Source organism: Nomascus leucogenys, unplaced genomic scaffold (genome assembly GCF_006542625.1).
Source record: "Nomascus leucogenys isolate Asia unplaced genomic scaffold, Asia_NLE_v1 000936F_68242_qpd_obj, whole genome shotgun sequence".
NCBI lineage: Eukaryota > Metazoa > Chordata > Mammalia > Primates > Hylobatidae > Nomascus > Nomascus leucogenys.
This window is the reverse complement of record NW_022097717.1, coordinates 18,128-37,931: the sequence shown is the minus strand read 5'-3', so window position 1 is coordinate 37,931 and position 19,804 is coordinate 18,128. Positions and strand designations below refer to the sequence as shown.

General features: G+C 48.2%; 1 protein-coding gene and 1 pseudogene across 1 annotated transcript; one reads left to right on the top strand and one right to left on the bottom strand.

Annotated features, from left to right (window-relative positions):
- The first annotated feature begins 41 nt into the window (after positions 1–41).
- LOC115834339 (PRAME family member 25-like) lies at positions 42–7,102 on the top strand. The gene is made up of 4 exons (XM_030809094.1): positions 42–88; positions 2,873–3,181; positions 3,848–4,426; positions 6,541–7,102. The coding sequence occupies exons 2-4, from the start codon at positions 2,889–2,891 to the stop codon at positions 7,100–7,102; spliced, it is 1,434 nt and encodes a 477-aa protein (XP_030664954.1). The 5' UTR covers positions 42–88; positions 2,873–2,888.
- A 7,601-nt stretch (positions 7,103–14,703) lies between these two features.
- On the bottom strand, positions 14,704–17,496 carry LOC115834340 (annotated as a pseudogene).
- Between the last annotated feature and the right edge of the window lie 2,308 nt (positions 17,497–19,804).

Here is a 19,804-nt window from a genome sequence, read left to right as displayed (position 1 = left end):
CACAGGAGAGACCCAAAGTCTTCAAGCCTGGAGTTCCTGCTTGTTTCTTCCTGAGGTCTGAGCACCTTCTAAACTACATCCAGATCTGGTAAGTCACTAATTTCTGGAAAAACATTCCCATCTGACCTATAGTCAGCTGGTCTGGGATGTTGACAGTGCAGCCTACCATGGCACAGAGCTATATCCTGTCCTTTTTCTTTTTTCATATGAACAATTTGAAGCTTTGAATTTTTTCCTTTAAATGCAGTTCTGTCTGTATTTCAAAAAAGTTGATTGTGCTTTGGTTGATGTCATTTCAAAATTCTTGAAGGGAGCAGTGAGTCATGCCTTTAACCCCAACACTTTGGGAGGACAAAGTGGGAGGATCATTTCAGCCCAGGAGTTTGAGACCAACCTGGGCGACATGACAAAAACCCTCCTCTACACAACGTTTTTTTTTTTTTTTTTTTTTGAGGACAGGGATGGAGTCTCGCTGTGTTGCCCAGACTGGAGTGCAGTGGCATGATCTCAACTCACTGCAACCTTTACCTCCCGGGTTCAAGCAATTCTCATGCCTCAGTCTCCGTCCTGAGAAGATGGTATCACAGCCATCTGAAACCATGCCTGGCTAATTTTTGTATTTTTAGTAGAGGGGGAGTTTCACCATGCTGTCCAGGTTGGTCTCGAACACCTGACCTCAAGCGATCCACCTGCCTTGGCCTCCCAAAGTGCTGGGATTACAGCTGTGAGCCACTGGTACTCTGCCTCTACACTTTTTTTTTTTTTAATTAGCAGAGCATGGTGGCATAGATCTGTAGACCCAGCTATTTGGGTGGCTGGTGTGGGAGAATTGCTGGAGCCCAGAAGATTGAGGCTGCAGTGAGCCATGCTCGCACCACTGCTGTACTCCAGCCTGGGCAAAAGAGAGAGACCCTGTCCAAAAAACAAAAACAAAATCTTAACCAAAAAGGATCTTTGACCTTAATTTTAAACCAATCACATCCTCTTCCACCCAAATGGAGACATGGGTGTGGGGGTGCATGCCTGTAATCCCAGCTACATGGAAGGCTGAAGCATGAGAATTGCTTGAATCTCCGAGGCAGAGGTAACAGTGAGCCAAGATGGCGCCACTGCACTCCAGCCTGGGCGACGAAGTGAGACTCAGCTCCCTCAACACCGAAACAAATTATGCCACCCAGGTGATCATTGGATACATGAAGATTTCTATTGTGTTTTCTTAGGGACTGTCATCTCTGTCTTTGTAAAACTCTTTTAACTCTGAAATATTTGGATAAATTTGAGGTGGCCAAGGATCCCTCCACAAAGATACTTGCAAGTTTTTTTCCTTTCTGTCTAATATCAGGAAGAGATTCAACACTTCCCTATCTCCCACTCAGGAGTATGAAGGACACGTATTAGTCAAACTCCATGTTTGTGGAGGGAATCAGTGATTGAGTCCCGGACTGTCACCCTATCCCTAAATCTTTCATTTTGATGGGTGAATATCTAATTCGATTAGTTAATCTGGAAGAAAGCCAAAAATCCAATCAGGTTTAACTGGGTAGAGATTAAGAAGTCTAAGGAAATGTAGTTCTCTCTCTGTCTCTCTTTTCAATCTAGCCTATTTCCCAGGCTGGAGTGCGGTGGTATAATCTCAGCTCACTGCAACTTCTACCTCCTGGGTTCAAGTGATCCTCCTGCCTCAGCCTCCCTAGTAGCTTGGACTACAGGCACAGACCACTGCACCTGGCTAATTTTTGCTGTCTTAGTAGATGTCGGGTTTTACCATGTTGGCCAGGCTTGTCTTGAACTCCTGATCTCAGATGATCCACCTGCCTTGGCCTCCCTAAATGCTGGGATTACAGGTGTGAGTCACTGCACCCAGCCAAAGTGGTTCATTTTCAATATGTGTAAGAGGTGTGCATTGGAAACAGCTATCTTGCAAATGATGCATAACAGTGTCACATAGGTTTCAAGGCTTCTCACTGAAATTTTCAATAATGAAGCTGGGGCAGAGGCTCACACCTATAATCCCAGTACTTTGGGAGGCCAAGGTGGGTGGATTGCTTGAGACTGGGCATTCAAGACCAGCTTGGACAACATAGCGAAATGCACTGTCTTTATGAAAAGTCCAAAAATAAAAGATTAGTTGGGTGTGGTGATGCATAACTGTGGTCCCAGCTACTTGGGAGGCTGAGGAGGAAGAATCCTTTGAGCCTGGGAGGTCAAGGCTGCACTGAGCCGAGATCCCACCACTGCACTCCAGGCTGGGTGACAGAGCAAGACCGTGTCAGAAAGAGAGAGAGAAAGAGAGAGAGAGAATAAGGGAGGGAGGGAAAGAAGACAAGAAACAAAGAAGGGAGAGAGAGGGAGAAAGAAAGAAACAAGGGAGGGAGGAAGGGAAAGAAGGAAAGAAGAAAGAGATAGAAAGGGAAAGAAAGCTTAAATAATGAAAATAAAACACATAGAACCTATTCTAGGGATGCCCCACGAATATTCCCAACCAGCTTATTTGTAGGAACTGAGAATGTAGGCATGTAGGCGTGTGACATTCCCATCCCCATTGTTTTAGAACCTTGAGTAATTAGTAATTTCCCCCAACGGTGGGAGGGGTTAGCTTTCAGGTTCCTCCATACTCACTAGTCACTGGATGAGCACCGGATAGAAAGGAAGGGCTAGTGGTGGCCCTGCCTCCTCACTGCTTGGGAGACGCTCATACTGATGCAACAGAGGCAGAATGCTGGCTTAATGGCCACTGAGTACAGCGTAGAATTGGAGTAAACTGAGGACTGTTTCACCATTGCCAGAGCCGTGACTTTGGCCCTGGGTGAAGATGAGATTGATGGGCTTGGCCTGAGAGTGATGCCTTTTCTCTGGGTTTGTCCTCTGGAAATTTTCCTTGCAGATTCATGAAGATGAGCACCCGGACTCCACCGAGACTCCTAGAGCTGGCGGGGCAGAGCCTGCTGAGGGACCAAGCCTTGGCCATCTCCACCCTGGAGGAGCTGCCCACGGAACTTTTCCCCCCACTTTTCCTGGAGGCCTTCAACAGGAGACGCTACGAGGCCCTGAAGCTGATGGTGCAGGCCTGGCCTTTCCGCCGCCTCCCTCTGAGGCCTCTGATGAAGATGCCTTGTCTGGACACCTTCCACGCTGTGCTGGATGGGCTGGATGCACTGCTTACCCACGGGGTTCGTCCCAGGTGAGGTGGCCCAGGTGGGCTGGTGGGGAGGGCCCAGGTGTCCAACAGAAGGAACAGCTGGCTCATGAGAAGTGAGGAGGCCCAAGGGGGGATGGTGGTGATGAGGAAGCTGAGAAGCCTTGGCCATTCCCCAGCTCCTCAGGGAAAGCACTGCTCACCACGCAAGGTCCATGGAGGTAACAGGAAGCTCTCCTCTAATGGCACTGAAAGCCACCATGAAAAGTGAGAACTGGGCCGGGCACAGTGGCTCACAATGTAATCCCAGCACATTGGGAGGCTGAGGTCAAGAGATTGAGACCAGCCTGTCCAACATGGTAAACCCCAACTCTACTAAAAATACAAAAATGAGCTGGGCATGGTGGTGGGCTCCTGTAATCCCAGCTCCTTGCGAGGTTGAGGCAGGAGAATCGTTTGAACCCGGGAAGTGGAGGTTGCAGTGAGCTGACATCGCACCACTGCACCCCAGCCTGGGCGACAGAGGGAGACTTGGTCTCAAAAAAAAAAAAAAAAATGTGGAAGTGGGCAGGATGCAAGGGGAAAACAGGGTGGAGAAAAGTCAGAGAGAGGGACAAGAAGCAGGGAGGGGAGGAGCTGCTATCCAGGATGTGGAGTTTAAGTTCAGAAATGAGTCCTTAAATTCTCAGTCTCACCTCTATTTTCCCACAGGAGGTGGAAACTTCAAGTGCTGGACTTACAGGATGTCTCTGACAACTTCTGGATGGTTTGGTCTGAAGCTATGGCCCATGGGTGCTTCCCCATTGCCATGAGGAACAGAAAACCAGTGCCGGACTGTCCAAGGATGATAGGAGAGCAGCCCTTGACTGTGTTCATAGACCTTTGGCTCAAGAACAGGACTCTGGATGCATACCTCACCTGCCTCCTTCTGTGGGTCAAGCAGAGGAAACATTTACTACACCTGTGCTGTAAGAAGCTGAGAATTTTGGGAACGCCCTTCCGCAATCTCAGAAACATCCTGAAAATGGTGAACCTAGACTGTATCCAGGAGGTGGAAGTGAATTGCAAGTGGGCACTGCCCATCCTGACACAGTTTACCCCATACCTGGGCCAGATGAGGAATCTTCAGAAGCTCGTTCTCTCCCATATGGATGTCTCTCGCTACACTTCCTCAAAACAGAAGGAGTTTGTTACCCAATTCACCACTCAGTTCCTCAAGCTGCACTACCTCCAAAAGCTTTATATGAACTCTCTTTCTTTCCTCGAAGGCCACCTGGACCAGCTGCTGAGGTGAGAGAGGGTGGTGAGCTTTCTCCGCAGACCACAGCAGAGCCTGTTACAGTAAATGCTAGTGGGCATCTACTGTGGGCCAGACTATGAGGATGTAACAGTGAAGAGGACACTAGAATGTCCACGCATTATCCTGTTGGCAGCCCTGTCCTGAAATGGGTATCACGCAATTATCCCAATAGAGGCAGATGGATCAGCTGGAGTAGATGCTATAAAGAGGCTGCCATGCTAGGAAGCTAGCTACTGGGGGGTTCAGATCTAGTGATGGTGCCTTTGTGAATTCTTCCCGAGGATGTATGTCTAAGTTAAGATGATGAAAACTAGGCCAGGGATGGTGGCTCATGCCTGTAATCCTAGCCCTTTGGGAGTCTGAGGCAAGAGGATAACTTGAGCCTAGGAGTATAAGACCAGTCTGGGTAACATAGCAAGACCCCTTTCAGAAGTGAATACATAATTAAAAGAAACAAGATAATTTTTTTTCTCGGAGAAGGACTTTCACTTTTATTGTCCAGGCTAGAGTGCAGTTGCACCATCTCAGCTCACTGCAACCTCCGCCTCCCGGGTTCAAGTGATTCTCCTGCATCAGCCTCCCGAGTACCTGGGATTACAAGCGTGGGCCACCACACCTGGCTAATTTTTATTGTATTGTATTGTATTGTATTGTATTGTGTTGTATTGTATTGTATTGTATTGTATTGTATTATTTATTTATTTATTTGAGACGGAGTCTCGCTCTGTCTCCCAGGCTGGAGTGCAGTGGCACGATCTCGGCTCACTGCAAGCTCCGTCTCCCGGGTTCACGCCATTCTCCTGCCTCAGCCTCCCTAGTAGCTGGGACTACAGGCGCCCGCCACCAAGCCCGGCTGATTTTTTTGGTATTTTTAGTAGAGACGGGGTTTCACCATGTTAGCCAGGATGGTCTCGATCGCCTGACCTCGTGATCCACCCGCCTCGGCCTCCCAAAGTGCTGGGATTACAGGCGTGAGCCGCCGCGCCCGGTCAATTTTTATGTTTTAAGTAGAGACAGGGTTTCACCATGTCAGCCAGGCTATTCTCCAACTCCTGACCTCAGGTGATCCACCTGCCTTGACCTCCCAAAGTGCTGGGATTATCGGCATGAGCCACCGTGCCCAGCCAACAAGCTAACTTTTCAGAAGATGATAGGAAGTAGGGAAGTTAAGTGGGCACTGAATAGCAGAATGCTCAGCAAACCTGCACATTTCAGAATACAAGCTTTGTGCCCCACAGTTTGATGAACACAAATGATCCCATCTCTAATTCCCTGTCGTAATAGGTTGTTTTGAGCTCCAGGTAAATTAATTACGTAGGAAATGCATGATTCTGAAACAGAGGGTCAGGGAGCAGGCACAAAGAATGGTGAAAGTGACAGATGGTTTGCTGATGATACAGGCGTGTCAGGGACGCCCCAGCCGGCCCACCCCAGCTGATGTTGCAGGATCCTGCTTGGATTTGTCCCTTGTGCCTGCATCTCCACTGGGCTTCTGTGGCCCAGAGATGTGGTTTTCTGCCTGACAGATGAGGAAAGGGAGCTTTAGGGGCTCTGTGAACTTGATCCATTCCTATAGATGATGGTGAAATGACAGGCTCAAATGGATATATATATATATATATATATATGTTTTTTTTGATACAGAGTCTCGCTCTGTGACCCAGGCTGGAGTGTAGTGGCGTGATCTCTGCTCACTGCAACCTCCACCTCCTGGGTTCAAGCGATTCTCCTGCCTCAGCCTCCGAAGTAGCTGGAATTGCAGGTACGTGCCACGACACCTGGCAAATCTTTGCATTTTTAGTAGAGACGGGGTTTTGGCATGATTGCCAGGCTGGTCTCAAACTCCTGACCTCAAGTAATCTGCCAGTCTAAGCCTCCCAAAGTTCTGGGATTGCAGGTGTGAGCTACTGCACCAGGCCTAAAATGGAATTGACCTCAGTGGCAAAGCTCTTCATCACACAGCATCTTAAGTGTTGACCATCAGACAATCAGAATGACCCTGGGCTTGGGCAAAATGGTCTTCGTCCTTCACCTTGACATCCCCCACCACCCTCAACTGACCCCTACAATTCCCCACAACTAACTTTTTGCTCTCTCTCCCCAGCTGTCTGAAGACCCCGTTAAAGATCCTCGCAATAACTAACTGTGTGCTTTTGGAATCAGACTTGAGGCATCTATCCCAGTGCCCGAGCGTCAGTCAACTAAAGATCCTGGACCTGAGTGGCATCAGACTGGCCAATTTCAGTCTTGTGCCTCTCCAAGTTCTCCTAGAAAGAGTTGCAGCCACCCTTGAGGACCTGGACTTAGATGACTGTGGCATCGCAGACTCCCAAGTCAACGCCATCCTGCCTGCCCTGAGCCGCTGCTATGAGCTCACCACCTTCAGCTTCTGTGGAAATCCCATCTCCATGGCCACCCTGGACAACCTGCTGTGCCACACAATCAGACTCAACAACTTACGCCTGGAGCTGTATCCTGCCCCGCGGGAGAGTTATGACGCTGATGGTACCCTCTGTTGGAGCAGATTTGCCCAACTTAGGGCTGACCTGATGGGGAGAGTGAGGGACTTAAGGCACCCCAGGAGGATCTTGTTGTGTACTGACTACTGCCCTGACTGTGGCAGCAGGTCATTTTATGGCCTGGAGGTAGATCAGTGCTGCTGTTGAATACCTGCCTATTTAGGCGGATATATCAAATGCTTCCTTCTGGACACATGGAAACTAAAACCTAGGTCTTAGGTATATCCTAAAGAGAGCACAGAAACCACTGTTTCAGACACCATCTCTGAAAGTGGGAAAGGAAACGTAATCAAGTAGGGGGGAAAAAGAGCTCACCACCTTCAGCTTCTGTGGAAATCCCATCTCCATGGCCACCCTGGAGGACCTGCTGTGCCACACAATCAGACTCAACAACTTACACCTGGAGCTGTATCCTGCCCCGCGGGAGAGTTATGACGCTGATGGTACTTGGGGGAAAAGATTACATGGATTCAATAGGACTTTGGGGACCTGTGTCCTGTAGAGTGGAACATGGGAATGTGAATGTCTAGAGTGGAATTCAGGCTTGAGAATACATGAGGGAGTTCCCCTTGCATGGATGGCTGTAAAGAAGCAGTAAGAAATAAAGGGAAACTGAGTGGAAACTGTCTGGTGTCCTCTATTAACAAGTAACCTGTTTTCCAGTTTAAGCCTCAGGAAACTTCAGTTATTGAACAACAACAAAAAAAGGCACTGCGTTGTCCAATCAGTAAGATGCAGCCCCAGAAAAATAAGGCATTTAAATGAAATTTGGTTATTTTAATCAATTTCCTCCCATTCTTTTTTTTGAGACAGAGTTTCACTCTTGTTGCCCAGGCTGTAATGCAGAGTGCATTGGTGACATCTCTGCTCACTGCAACCTCCATCTCCAAGGTTTAAGAGATTCTCCTGCCTCAGCCTCCCAAGTAGCTGGGATTACAGGCATGTGCCACCATGCCCAGCTGATTTTAGTATTTTTAGTTCAGACAGGGTTTCATCACTATGTTGGTCAGGCTGGTCTGAAACTCCTGACCTCAGGTAATCCACCCAACTCATCTTCCCAAAGTGCTGTGATTAAAGCTGTGAGCCACTGGGTCTGGCTCTTTGTTTGTTTGTTTTTTAAAGGTGTTGCTCTTTTTTTTTTTTTTTTTTTAAAGTTCTCACTCTGTCACCCAGGCTAGAGTGCAGTGGCGCAATCATGGCTCACAGCAGCCTCAATTTCCTGGGTTCAAGTGATCATCCCCCCTCAGCCTCCTGAGTAGCTAGGACTACAGGCATGTGAATCACCAGGCCTGGGTACAGTTTTTAGTACACACAAGGTCTCGCTTTGCTGCCCAGGATGATCTGGAACTCCTGAGCCCAAGTGATTCTCCTGGCTGGGCCTCCCAAAGTGCAGGGAGTATAGCTTTGAGCCACCACGCTCGGGCTCCTCCAGTTCTTCACTTCTCTTTAGACATCTGTTGCCTCCTTGTTAGTTTCTGTGGCTGTTCAGTGGGCTAATACACACTAGGTGGACACCCAGGGCATGGAACATTAGTGGGCAAGACCAGTGAGCCAATCCACATGGAAAGCACCTTCTTCTCAGGGTCTTTCACTGCTAGCCAGAAGCTGAGACCCGGCCACTCCTTGTGAGTCTCCACATGGTTCTGGAAGCCTTAGTTGGTGGAGGTCAGCTTCGCTGGAGCACAGTGGCATGATCTCACCTCACTGCAACCACACCTATAAGCGTGAGTCACCGCACCCAGCCTTGAGTTTATTTATTTATTTTGGAGATGGAGTCTCACTCTGTCACCCAGGCTGGAGTGCAGTGGTACGATCTCGGCTCACTGCAACCTCCGCCTCCAGGGTTCAAGCAATTCTGCTATCTCAGCCTCCCAAGTAGCTGGGATGACAGGCATGCACCACCACAGCTGGCTATTTTTTGTATTATTATTATTATTATTATTATTATTTTTTTTTAGTAGAGATGGGGTTTGGCCATGTGAGCCAGGCTGGTCTCCAAACCCTGACCTCAGGTGATCCACCTGCCTCAGCCTCCCAAAGTGCTAGGACTACAGGCGTGAGCCACCATGCCTCTCCTATTTTTTTCTTTATACCCGTTTTAGCTTCACAGAAAAACTAAGCAGAAAGTGCAGAGTTCTCATCTACCCCCTTCCTCCTTCAATATACAGCAACACCACGGGATCAGCACCCACACCAGTGCAGAGCATTCATCACAATCAATGAGCCACAGGGACACATCATCGTCACCCAATGTCCATAGTTTATTTATTTATTTTTTATTAATTTTTTTGTACACAAAGCAATAAACATTTTCTAAAAATACATACAAACAAAAAGATGCATATCAAACATATTAGGGAGGTTGCACATGGGAAGAGGGGGAATAGAAATGGGGAGTGGGAATTAAAGAAAATAAATGAGAGAGGGACTTTATATGGATCAATGATAATAACTCAATCCTCTATTTGACAAAGAAGAAGCAGAAGGAAGAGGAAGAAAAAAGAAAGTGGGATAAAGGATCAGAAAGGGAGGAAAATAGAAAAAATTAGAGTATGACTCCAGGGTAGACCTGTTTTGTTGTCGCTTGGTTGGTTGGTTGGTTTGTCTGTTGTATTTTTCATATGTTTCACCACGTTGGCCAGACTGGTCTCGAACTCCTAGCTTGAAGTGATCAACCCGCCTCGGCCCCCCAGAGTGCCGAGACTACAGGCGTGAGCCACCACGTCCAGCCCCCACATTGCTTCTGGCCTCCGTGGTAGACCTCCCAGACGAGGCGGTCGGGCAGAGGCGCTCCTCACTTCCCAGATGGGGCGGCCAGGCAGAGGTGCTCCTCACTTCCCAGACGGGGCGGCCGGGCAGAGGCGCTCCTCACTTCTTCCCAGATGGGGTGGCCAGGCAGAGGCGCTCCTCACTTCTTCCCAGATGGGGCGGCCGGGCAGAGGCGCTCCTCACTTCTTCCCAGATGGGGTGGCCAGGCAGAGGCGCTCCTCACTTCTTCCCAGATGGGGCGGCCGGGCAGAGGTGCTCCTCACATCCCAGATGGGGCGGTGGGGCAGAGGCGCTCCTCACTTCTTCCCAGACGGGGCGGCCGGGCAGAGGCGCTCCTCACTTTCCAGACGGGGCGGTGGGGCAGAGGTGCTCCTCACTTCCCAGACGATGGGTGGCCGGGCAGAGGCGATCCTCACTTCCTAGACGGGGTGGCGGTCGGGCAGAGGCGCTCCTCACTTCCCAGACGATGGGTGGCCGGGCAGAGGCGCTCCTCACTTCCTAGACGGGGTGGCGGTCGGGCAGAGGGGCTCCTCACTTCCTGGACGGGGCGGTCGGGCAGAGGCGCTCCTCACTTCCCAGACGATGGGTGGCTGAGCAGAGGCGCTCCTCACTTCCTAGACGGGGCGGCCGGGCAGAGACCCTCCCCACCTCCCAGACGGGGCGGCGGCCGGGCAGGGGCTGCAATCCCAGCACCCTGGGAGGCCAAGGCAGGCGGCTGGGAGGCGGAGGCTGCAGCGAGCCAAGACGACGCCACCGCACTCCAGCCCGGGCAACACCGAGCACCGAGTGAGCGAGACTCCGTCTGCAGTCCCAGCACGTCGGGAGGCCGAGGGGGGCAGAGCACTCGGGGTCAGGAGCTGGAGACCAGCCTGGCCAACATGGCGAAGCCGCGCCTCCAGCCAAAGGAGAAAATGCAGGCAGCGGTGGTGGCGCGTGCCGGCAATCCGGGCAGGAGAATCACGGGAGCCAGAGGCAGGGAGTCTGCAGCTAGCCGACGAGATTCCAGCCTGGGCCACAGACAAAAAAGAAAAAAAGAAAGAAAGAAAAAAAGAAAAAAGAGAAAAAGAGAAAAAGAGAAAAAGAAAAAAAGAAAAAAGGAAAAAAGGAAAGGAAAGGAAAGGAAAGGAAAGGAAAGGAAAGGAAAGGAAAAGGAAAAGAAAAGAAAGAAGGCAATGTCCATAGTTTACATGAGGGATCATTTCTGGTTTTGTTCATTCTGTGGATTTTAACAAAGGGATAATGACATGTATCCACCATTAGAGCATCACGCAGAGTAGTTTTGTTTCCCTAAAGTCCTCTGTCCTCTTTCCGTTCATCCCATTGTACTCCGAACCCCTGGCAACGACTGGGTTTTCTACCGTCTCCATAGAAAAAGGCAAAAGCCTTTTCCGGAATGTCTAACAGGATGAGTCTTTTCACACTGCCTTCTTTCACTTGTACAATAGCTTGCATTTAGGAATATTTCATGTCTTCTTATGGCTTCATAATAGTTCACTGACCAGATGGATCACAGTTTGTTTTTCCAGTCACCGACCGAAGGGCATCTTTCTTGCTTCCAAGTTTTGGCGATTATGAATAAAGCTGCTATAAACATCCAGGTGTGGGTTTACTCATTTCGTGAAATACCTGGGAGCATGATGACTGAATTGTAGGAGTATGGTATGTTTTGCAAGGATTTTTTCTTTCTTGACAATCTCACTTGTTCGATATTGCTGCTAAAGGTCAGGAACTTTGTCTCGATCATCCCGTGGTCCCACTGCTGAGCATGGAACCTGGCACTTGGTAGCAAATGCTGTTGACCACATGATGCATGGGAATGTTTATCATCAGTATAGCCACTAAATTCCTGACTTGGGGACGTCAACAGTAACTGGCTACCAATAATACAAATAAGTTGGATTATGGAAAAAATAGCCCTTGTGGTACTGTGGATACTCCATGTGTATCATGAAAGTCCAGCAATTGGCAAGGCGCAGTGGCTCACATCTGTAATCCCAGCACGTTGGGAGGCTGAAGAGGGTGGATCACTTTAGGTCAGGAGTTTGAGACAAGCATGGCAAACATGGTTGAAATCCTGTCTCTATTAAAATACAAAAATTGACTGGGCGTGGTGGTGCATACCTGTAGTCCCCGCTACTGGAGAGACCGAGGGAGGAGAATTGCTTGAACGCAGGAGGTGGAGGTTGCAGTGATCGAAGATCAAGCCACTGCACCCCAGCCTGGGCGACAGAATGAAACTGGAAACACCATACTCCCTCTTATATGGCAAAGCCCCAAGCTCCTATAGATCTGATGCAGTCCATCTTTCTGACACACAATCCAACCTGGCCAGACTGCAGGCAGCTTTTTCTCCCACTGTTTAACACTGAGGAGTGTCGGAGAGTAACAGGCAACTCTCTGCTGGATAGAAGCCCGCTGTTCTCTCTCTACACTTTGTCTCTGTGTCTTATTTCTTTTCTCAGTCTCTCATCCCACCTGATGAGTTATACCCACAAGTGTGGAGGGGCTGGCCCCCTTCATTTAGCGGCAGCAGGATTCTGCCACATCTGGATTCCAAATTTTTCAGTGATGGCTAAGACATTATATGAAGCCACAGAATCAGAGAAAAAGAGCCCCTCCTTACGGAAACTAATCAGAAATAGCATTCAAACAGCACAAGGAAGCTTTAAGTCAGGCCCAGCCTTAGGACTACCAGATATAATTAAGCCTTTCTTTCTATATATTCATGAACCAAAAGGAATGGCTATAGGGGTTCCGACTCAAATTATAGAATCATGGCATTGTCTAGTGGCATATTTATCCAAACAACTGGACTCCGTGGTGCTAGGATGGCCTCCTTGCCTTAAGGCATTAGCTGCCACCATCTTGTTAACACAAGAAGCTAGCAAATTAACTCTGGGACAGCAGCTAACTGTCCGGGTGTCACACTCGGTTATAACTTTGATGGATCAATCAGGGCATCATTGGTTATCAAACCCAAAAAGGACTCAGTACCAAGGGCTTCCGTGTGAGAACTCTTACATTATTTTAGAAACAGTGAACACCTTAAACCTGGCTACTCTGCTCCCATTCTACCCAGGGGCTCCCCTCCATGACTGTGTTGCAACAGTAGATGAGGTATTCTCCAGTTGTAAAGATCTTGCAGACAGACCTCAGAGGCCCAGATGTTGAATATTTCACAGATGGAAGTAGTTTTGTGCTAGAAGGGGTTCAAGATGCCGGGTATGCAGTAGTAATATTGGACTTAGTAGTAGATGCTCTGCCTCTGCCTACTGGAACATCAGCTCAAAAGGCAGAATTAATAGCCCTGACAAGAGCACTGCTTCTAGCAAAAGAGAAAAAGGTCAATATTTACACTGATTCTAAGGATGCTTTTACTACATTGCATGTACATGAAGTTATAGACAAAGAGAGAGGACTTTTAACAGCTGGAGGCAAAGAAATCAAGTACAAAGAAGAGATTCTGCAGCTCTTAGAGGCTGTGTGGGCTCCAGGAAAAGTAGCTCTAATGCACTGCAGATGGCACCAAAAGGCAGGGACATCAAAAGCCAAAAGAAACAGAAAGGCAGACAGAGAGGCAAAGAGGGGAGCAATGATTACACCACATTTTAAAGAGGAAGCATTAGTTATACCTCTCCTCTCAGAACCTCCTCTCCAAGAAGACCCAAGTTATACTCCAAATGAAAGAGCCTGGTTTGCTCAAGAAGCTGGAAAATATATTAAAGAAAGGTGCTGGAAATTCTTCAGTGGGAGATTAGCCATTCCAGAAATGTTAGCTCCTACGTTTGTGAAGCAAATTTATCTAGAAACTCATATGGGAAAAAACGGCACTAGAAACGTTACTGAAATGCCATTTCTATGTGCCGTGGCTCTCTGCCGTCATTTGAGCTGTTTGTGAACAATGCTTCACCTGTGCTCAGAACAACCCGCGACAGGGGCCCACTCAACCCCCAAGAATTCGGGAAGTAGGAACCACGCCTTGTGAAAACTTTCTGATAGACTTTACCAAACTACCCCGTGCCGGAGGCTATCAGTACATGCTAGTGCTTATTTACACCTTTGGAGGATGGGTTGAAGCTTTCCCCATCAGAACAGAAAAAGCACGAGAAGTGACTAAAGTACTGTTAAGGGACATTATCCCCATGCTGGGACTGCTTCTAACTTTAGGGTCCAATAATTGGACAGCATTTGTAGCTGAAATAGTGCAAGATTTAACAAGACTGTTAAAAATAAAATGGAAGTTACACACAGCCTATCAGCCGCAAAGTTCAGAAAAAGTGGAATGCATGAACCAGACACTCGAGCGGCTACTGAAGAAATATTTCCAGGAAACCTATCTGAGATGGGATCAGGTCTCGCCTATGGTCCTCCTCTGAGTCAGGTGCACCCTCACCAAACAAACTGGGTACTTGCTCTACGAGATTTTGTTCAGTCAGCCTCCCCCCAGTCATAAGTCAAATTAAAGGTGATCTCCGTGAACTAAGAGAATTATCCCTAAGAAAGCAAATGCAGGCTTTAGGGACAGACTTGCAAAGTGTCCATGGCTGGGTACAGAAAAGAATGCCTATAAGCCTGACAGACCCAATACACCCCTTTAAACCTAGTGACTCTGGTTAAAAAGTTGAATTCAATTCTCTAGGACCCATATGGGATGGGCCTTATACTGTAATCTTTTTTTTTTTTTTTTTTTGATACAGAGTCTTGCTCTGTCCCCCAGGCTGGAGTGCAGTGGTGCGATCTCAGCTCACTGCAAGCTTTGCCTCCTGGGGTCACAGCATTCTCCTGCCTCAGCCTTCCGGGTAGCTGGGACTACAGGCACCCGCCACCATGCCCGGGTAATTTTTGTATTTTTTTTTTAATAGAGATGGAGTTTCACCGTGTTAGCCAGGGTGCTCTCCATACACCTACATACTAGATTTTAGTATCCAAGTGCCTGGAAGAGAACTTTCGATGTATCTACCCCACTAGGCACGCCTTCCCTAACAGCAAAGATGGAGCTCCAGTTCCTCAGGTGGTGATGAGTCACAGGAAGGGCAGGGGGTGGGGCCAATGAAGATCCTCTTGGGCTGCCTGACTTCCCTCAGTGTACACATCAGCTCAGCCCGAAGTGGGGTGAAGATCTCCCAATTGACACGAACCAAGGAATTCAAACTCTCCTCAGGGGCAGGATACGTCTCGAGGCTTAACTTGCTCAGCGCACTGGTGTGGCGCAGCAGGTCCTTCAGGGGGTCCATAGACATGCAATTTCTGCCAAAGTAGAAGGTGGTGAGCTGGGAGCAGCGGCTCAGGCAAGGCAGGATGGCGCTGAGTTGGGAGTAGTGGATCTGACAGCCCTCCAAGATGAGGGTCTCGAGAGTGGCAGAAACTTTCTCCAGCAGAGCTCCGAGGGGTTCAAGACTGATACGGAACTGCAGCATGTAGTGATACAGAACTGCAGCATGTAGCTAAGATTCAGACGCTTTGGGTAAGCGAGGCTTGGGTACTGGTAGAGACACCTCAAGTCCTCTTCCAATAGGTAGCCACAAGTTAATTCCAAGTTCTCCAAGGGGTTCTAGAGGCACCTGTGAAGATCAAGAAGTTAGTTCTGGGCAATGGTACCAGTTAGACGAAGGTAGTGGGGAATAACATCAAGGAAAATGCCTGCTTCAACCAAACACAGCTTTATTCCCACCATCTGATGATGGTCCTCATGCAAGTTGCTGCATGATGAGGACTCTGATCGTTCAGGGGCAGTCCCATTTTAGGCTCAGCCCTTTCACCATTGCTTGTGTGATTGGGTCAAGGCCACAAAATCTCTAAAGCCTTTTATCTTCATCTTTTAGCAGAAAACTTCATCTCTGGGCCACAGGTACCCAGTGGGAGATGTGCACAAAGAACTCAACTCAGCAAGGTCTAGGGACATCAGCTAGGGCTACCTGCCGGCAGGGGCTCCCTGACATGCCTGCATCTGCAAACCACCTATCACCTTTTACCACTCTCACACCTAATCCTTCACCCTCCATCCCAGAAGCACGCAGGTTCCATGTCAGTTGACTTTCCTGGAGTTCAAAACAACCTTCTACAGACAGGGAATCAGAGACAGGATCATTCGTGGTCACTAAGCTGGTGAGGACAGAGCTTCTACTGTGAAATGCACAAGTTTGATGCGCTGTCCCTCCTTTCATACCCTCCTCTGTTACCTCGTTTACATCATATCAACTTGAAACACGCTTTGTAACAAGAAATTCACATGTGCACCCCCAGCAGAGCTGTAACACCCACTAAGTACCTTGTACATGATGTCCCTCTCTAGCCTCTACCCTAGGTGACCCCTCTGCCTTTATTGAAGTGATCCTGTGATAGCCACTCCAGGACACGGAACACTGAACGGGACAATGTGTTGACATTCTGGTGTCCCCTGCACTGTGCCATCGCCACTGGCTGGCACACAGTACATGTCTTCTAGTGTTTGCTGTAACCAAAAAAAGGCTGTGCTGTGGTCTGCAGAGAAAGTGCACGATCCTTTCTCACCTGATCAGCTGTCCTAGGTGCCCTCTATGGAAGGTGACCATATTCATTTTAAGCAACCGGAGGTGTTTCAGCCTGAGGAACAGAGAGCTGATTTTGGCAACTGAGCATTCCTCCTGGTAATTGACATGTAAGGATGGCACCTGCAGAAAAATGAGTTTGCGAAGATTCTTCATCTCCTTCAGGTAACAAAAAAGCTTTCTTATCAGATGTGGCCAGGACATGTAGCAAATTTCCAGCTCCTGAATACTATTCAGGTGGATTATTTTCAATGATCTTCTGAGATATTCAATCGATGTTAGATAATTCACCAGCTTACTACAGCACAGGTGTACTCAACCTCTCCTTTGGTAAACCCACCGAAAGAGGGATCTCAGGCATTCATCCTGGGGTATTTCCTTGAGGCAGACGTCTATGAACACCTTCAAGGGCTGGTGCTCCCCCATCCTTGGACAGTCCTCTGCTGTCTGCCTCTTACTCATGGCCTCTGGGGAGTAGGACAGGGCCCTGGATTCAGACCATATGGCCCAGAAATTCTCATCAACATCCCGCAAACCCAGCACTGGAAGTTTCCACCTCCTGTGGGTAAAGTAAGGCAGAGGCTCAGAATTTAGAAGGACAAATCCCTGACCTTTGCTTTCATTCTTATCCAATAAATCAGCCGCTCCTGTCCTCGGTGCTCCCTGTTCTCTCTGAGTTTTCTCGGTCCCTTTTCTCTTTCAATTCTGACTGGTCCCAACTTCTATTTCCTTTACCTTCCACTGGGACTAGGCAAGTTTCTGTTCCCACAGCGGACCCTATATGGTGAGCAGTCCTTTCCCTGAGGATCTGGGCAATGGCCAAGGCCTCTCTGAGCTTCCTCACCAGCACCACCAGAAGACACTGGGCCATCATCCTTGGGCTACTTCTCTGCCTGACCCTGCTGTTCTTTCCCTGGACACCTCAGCCCCATCTACCAGCCCTCCTGGGTCACCTCACCTGGGGTGAATCTTCTGTGCAAGCAGCATATGAAGCCCTTCCAGCAATGCTTTTAAGGTCTCCAGATGAAGCGTCTTCATCAGCGATCCCAGAGGGAGGCGGGTGAAGGGCCAGGCCTGCACCATCACCGTCAGAGTCTGGAAGTGTCTCCTGCTGAAGGCCTCCAGGAAGAGTGGGAGATAGAGCACCCTGGGCAGCTCCTCCACGGCAGAGATGGCCAAGGCCTGGTCTCTCAGCAGACTCTGCCCTGCCAGCTCCAGGAGTCTGGGTGGGGCCTGGATGCTCATCCTGATGAATCTGTAAGGAAAATCTCTAGAGGACAAATCCAGAGAAAAGGCATCACTTTCAGGCCAAACACAATCACCTCATCTTCTCCTAGGGCCAATAGCATTGCTCTGGTAGAGGTAGAAAAATTACCACTTTACCCCAATTCCACTCTGCACTTGGTGGCCACAAATCTATATTTCTGCTTCCACTGGTACCAGGAAGAATGTCTTCCAAACACCAAGGAGGGAGGGGTCGAAGACACCACTGGCCCATTAATTTTCATCCATTAGTCCACTGAATCCCAGTACTACTGCAAAGTGTCACTGAGGATCCTGAAAGCCAAGCTCTACCTCTTTGAGGAAAATTTTCTTGTCACTTACCACCCTAAAGCAATGAGAATGAGAGTGTCCTGTGGCCCCAGACAGCCTACATTCTCAGTTCACATCATGAACATGCTGGGACAACACTAAAGGGACTCCCTAAAATCGATGCCATTATTTTTTATTTTGAAAAATTTCAACCAGAAACTGACCGGGTGCTGTGTCTCATGTCTGTAATCCCGGCACTGTGGGAGGCCAAAGCAGGCAGATCACTTGGGGTTAGGAGTTCGAGAACAGCCTGGCCTACATAATGAAACCCTGTCTCTACTAAATATGAAAAGATTAAGAATCATTTGACTCCAAAAGGCAGAGGTTGCAGTGAGCGGAGATCGCACCACTCCACTCCAGTCTGGACAAAAGAGTTAGACTCTGTCTCAAATAATAATAATAATAATAATAACAATTAATTAATTAAAATGTTAGCCAGGTGTGGTGGTGCAGTCCTATAATCCTAGCTACTCTGGAGGCAGAGGAAGAAGAATCACTTGACTCCTGGAGGCAGAGTTTTCAGTGAGCCGAACTCAACGCCCTGCACTTCAGCCTGGGTGACAGAGTGAGACTCCATCTCAGAACAAGAGAAAAGAGTTAACCAGAAACTAAAAGCGATGTGATGGTATTCTAGAGCATTTGGAAGGCAGGGATAGAAACACTAGCTCTAAATGAGGCACAGTGGCTCACTCCTGTAATCCCAGCACTTTGGGAGTCCAAGGTGTGTGTTTTTATTTTGAAAAATTGTAAGAGAAATTAGAAAAGCCATGTTGCAGTATTCTAGGGCACTTGGTAGGTAGGGACGGAAACACTAAGTCTCAGGTGAAGGCTCCAATACACATCCCTTCCACATACTCACAATCACACACTTAGGGACAGAGTCTAAGGGAAGAGATAAATCCCAGGTTCAGAACAAGACTCTTGAGAATGGTGTACGGGAGATGTAAGGTTTCTGTAAAACAAAAGCCTGACTAATAAAATCAAAATACCACCAAGTGTGTGAACTATAGCTGTCAGGCACAGAAACCAACAACTTCACATGTCAAGACATAAAAATCCATCCAACTGTAAATTTTTAATATATTTTTTAAAAGCTGCTTCAATAAGAATTTTGAAATGAGAAAAACGAAGCACAAATCAAAATTTGAGGGATAAAGTCAAAACTATATTTGGAAGAAAAATCAAAACCTACATCTGTTTAATCTGAAAAAACAGATAGGACGAGACCACAGTAAAACCCCGTCTCTACTGAAAATACAAAAAAAATTTGCCGGGCGTGGTGGCGGGCGCCTGTAGTCCCAGCTGCTCGGAGAGGCTGAGGCAGGAGAATGGCGTGAACCCGGGAGGCGGAGCTTGCAGTGAGCCCAGATTGCGCCACTGCACTCCAGCCTGGGCGACAGAGCGAGACTCCGTCTCAAAAAAAAAAAAAAAACAAAACAAAACCAGACAGGAAATTCTCTGTGCCACTTTGGGCTGCACGTCACCATCCCTGACTGGCTGGCTGCAGATCAGACGGGCATGTTCCTAAGAAGGTGGTGACTTACCAGATCTGGACTCCGTTTGCAGGGTGCTGGGACCTCTCAGAGAACCAAGCAGTAGCTCCAGGTGCCAAGGCTTTGGGTCTCTCCTGTGCAAACTCAGGAGCTTTTATTGATGTTTCTAACCACACCCTTCCCTTCTCAATCACCAGCTTCCCATCAGAAAGTGATACCTGATTAGATCCTGAAGTTCCACCCAGTTAATCCTGATTGAGTTTCCCACTTTCTTCTGATTCATTGATTAAATTAGATGTGCATTTATGAAAGTGAAAGAATAAATGATAGGGTGAAAGTCCAAAACTCATTAATTCATTTATTCCCCAAACACTGATGAAGTTTGACTAATATGTGACCTTCATAGTGACATGGAAGGTTTAATCTGTTCCTGGCATTAGAAAGAAAAAACAAAACCTAATGATATC

Coding starts and splice junctions, on each gene's coding strand:
- LOC115834339 (XM_030809094.1), top strand. CDS start 2,889: ATGAAGATGAGCACCCGGACTCCACCGAGACTCCTAGAGCTGGCGGGG. Junction 3,182..3,847: donor ACCCACGGGGTTCGTCCCAG/GTGAGGTGGCCC, acceptor ATTTTCCCACAG/GAGGTGGAAACTTCAAGTGC. Junction 4,427..6,540: donor CACCTGGACCAGCTGCTGAG/GTGAGAGAGGGT, acceptor CTCTCTCCCCAG/CTGTCTGAAGACCCCGTTAA.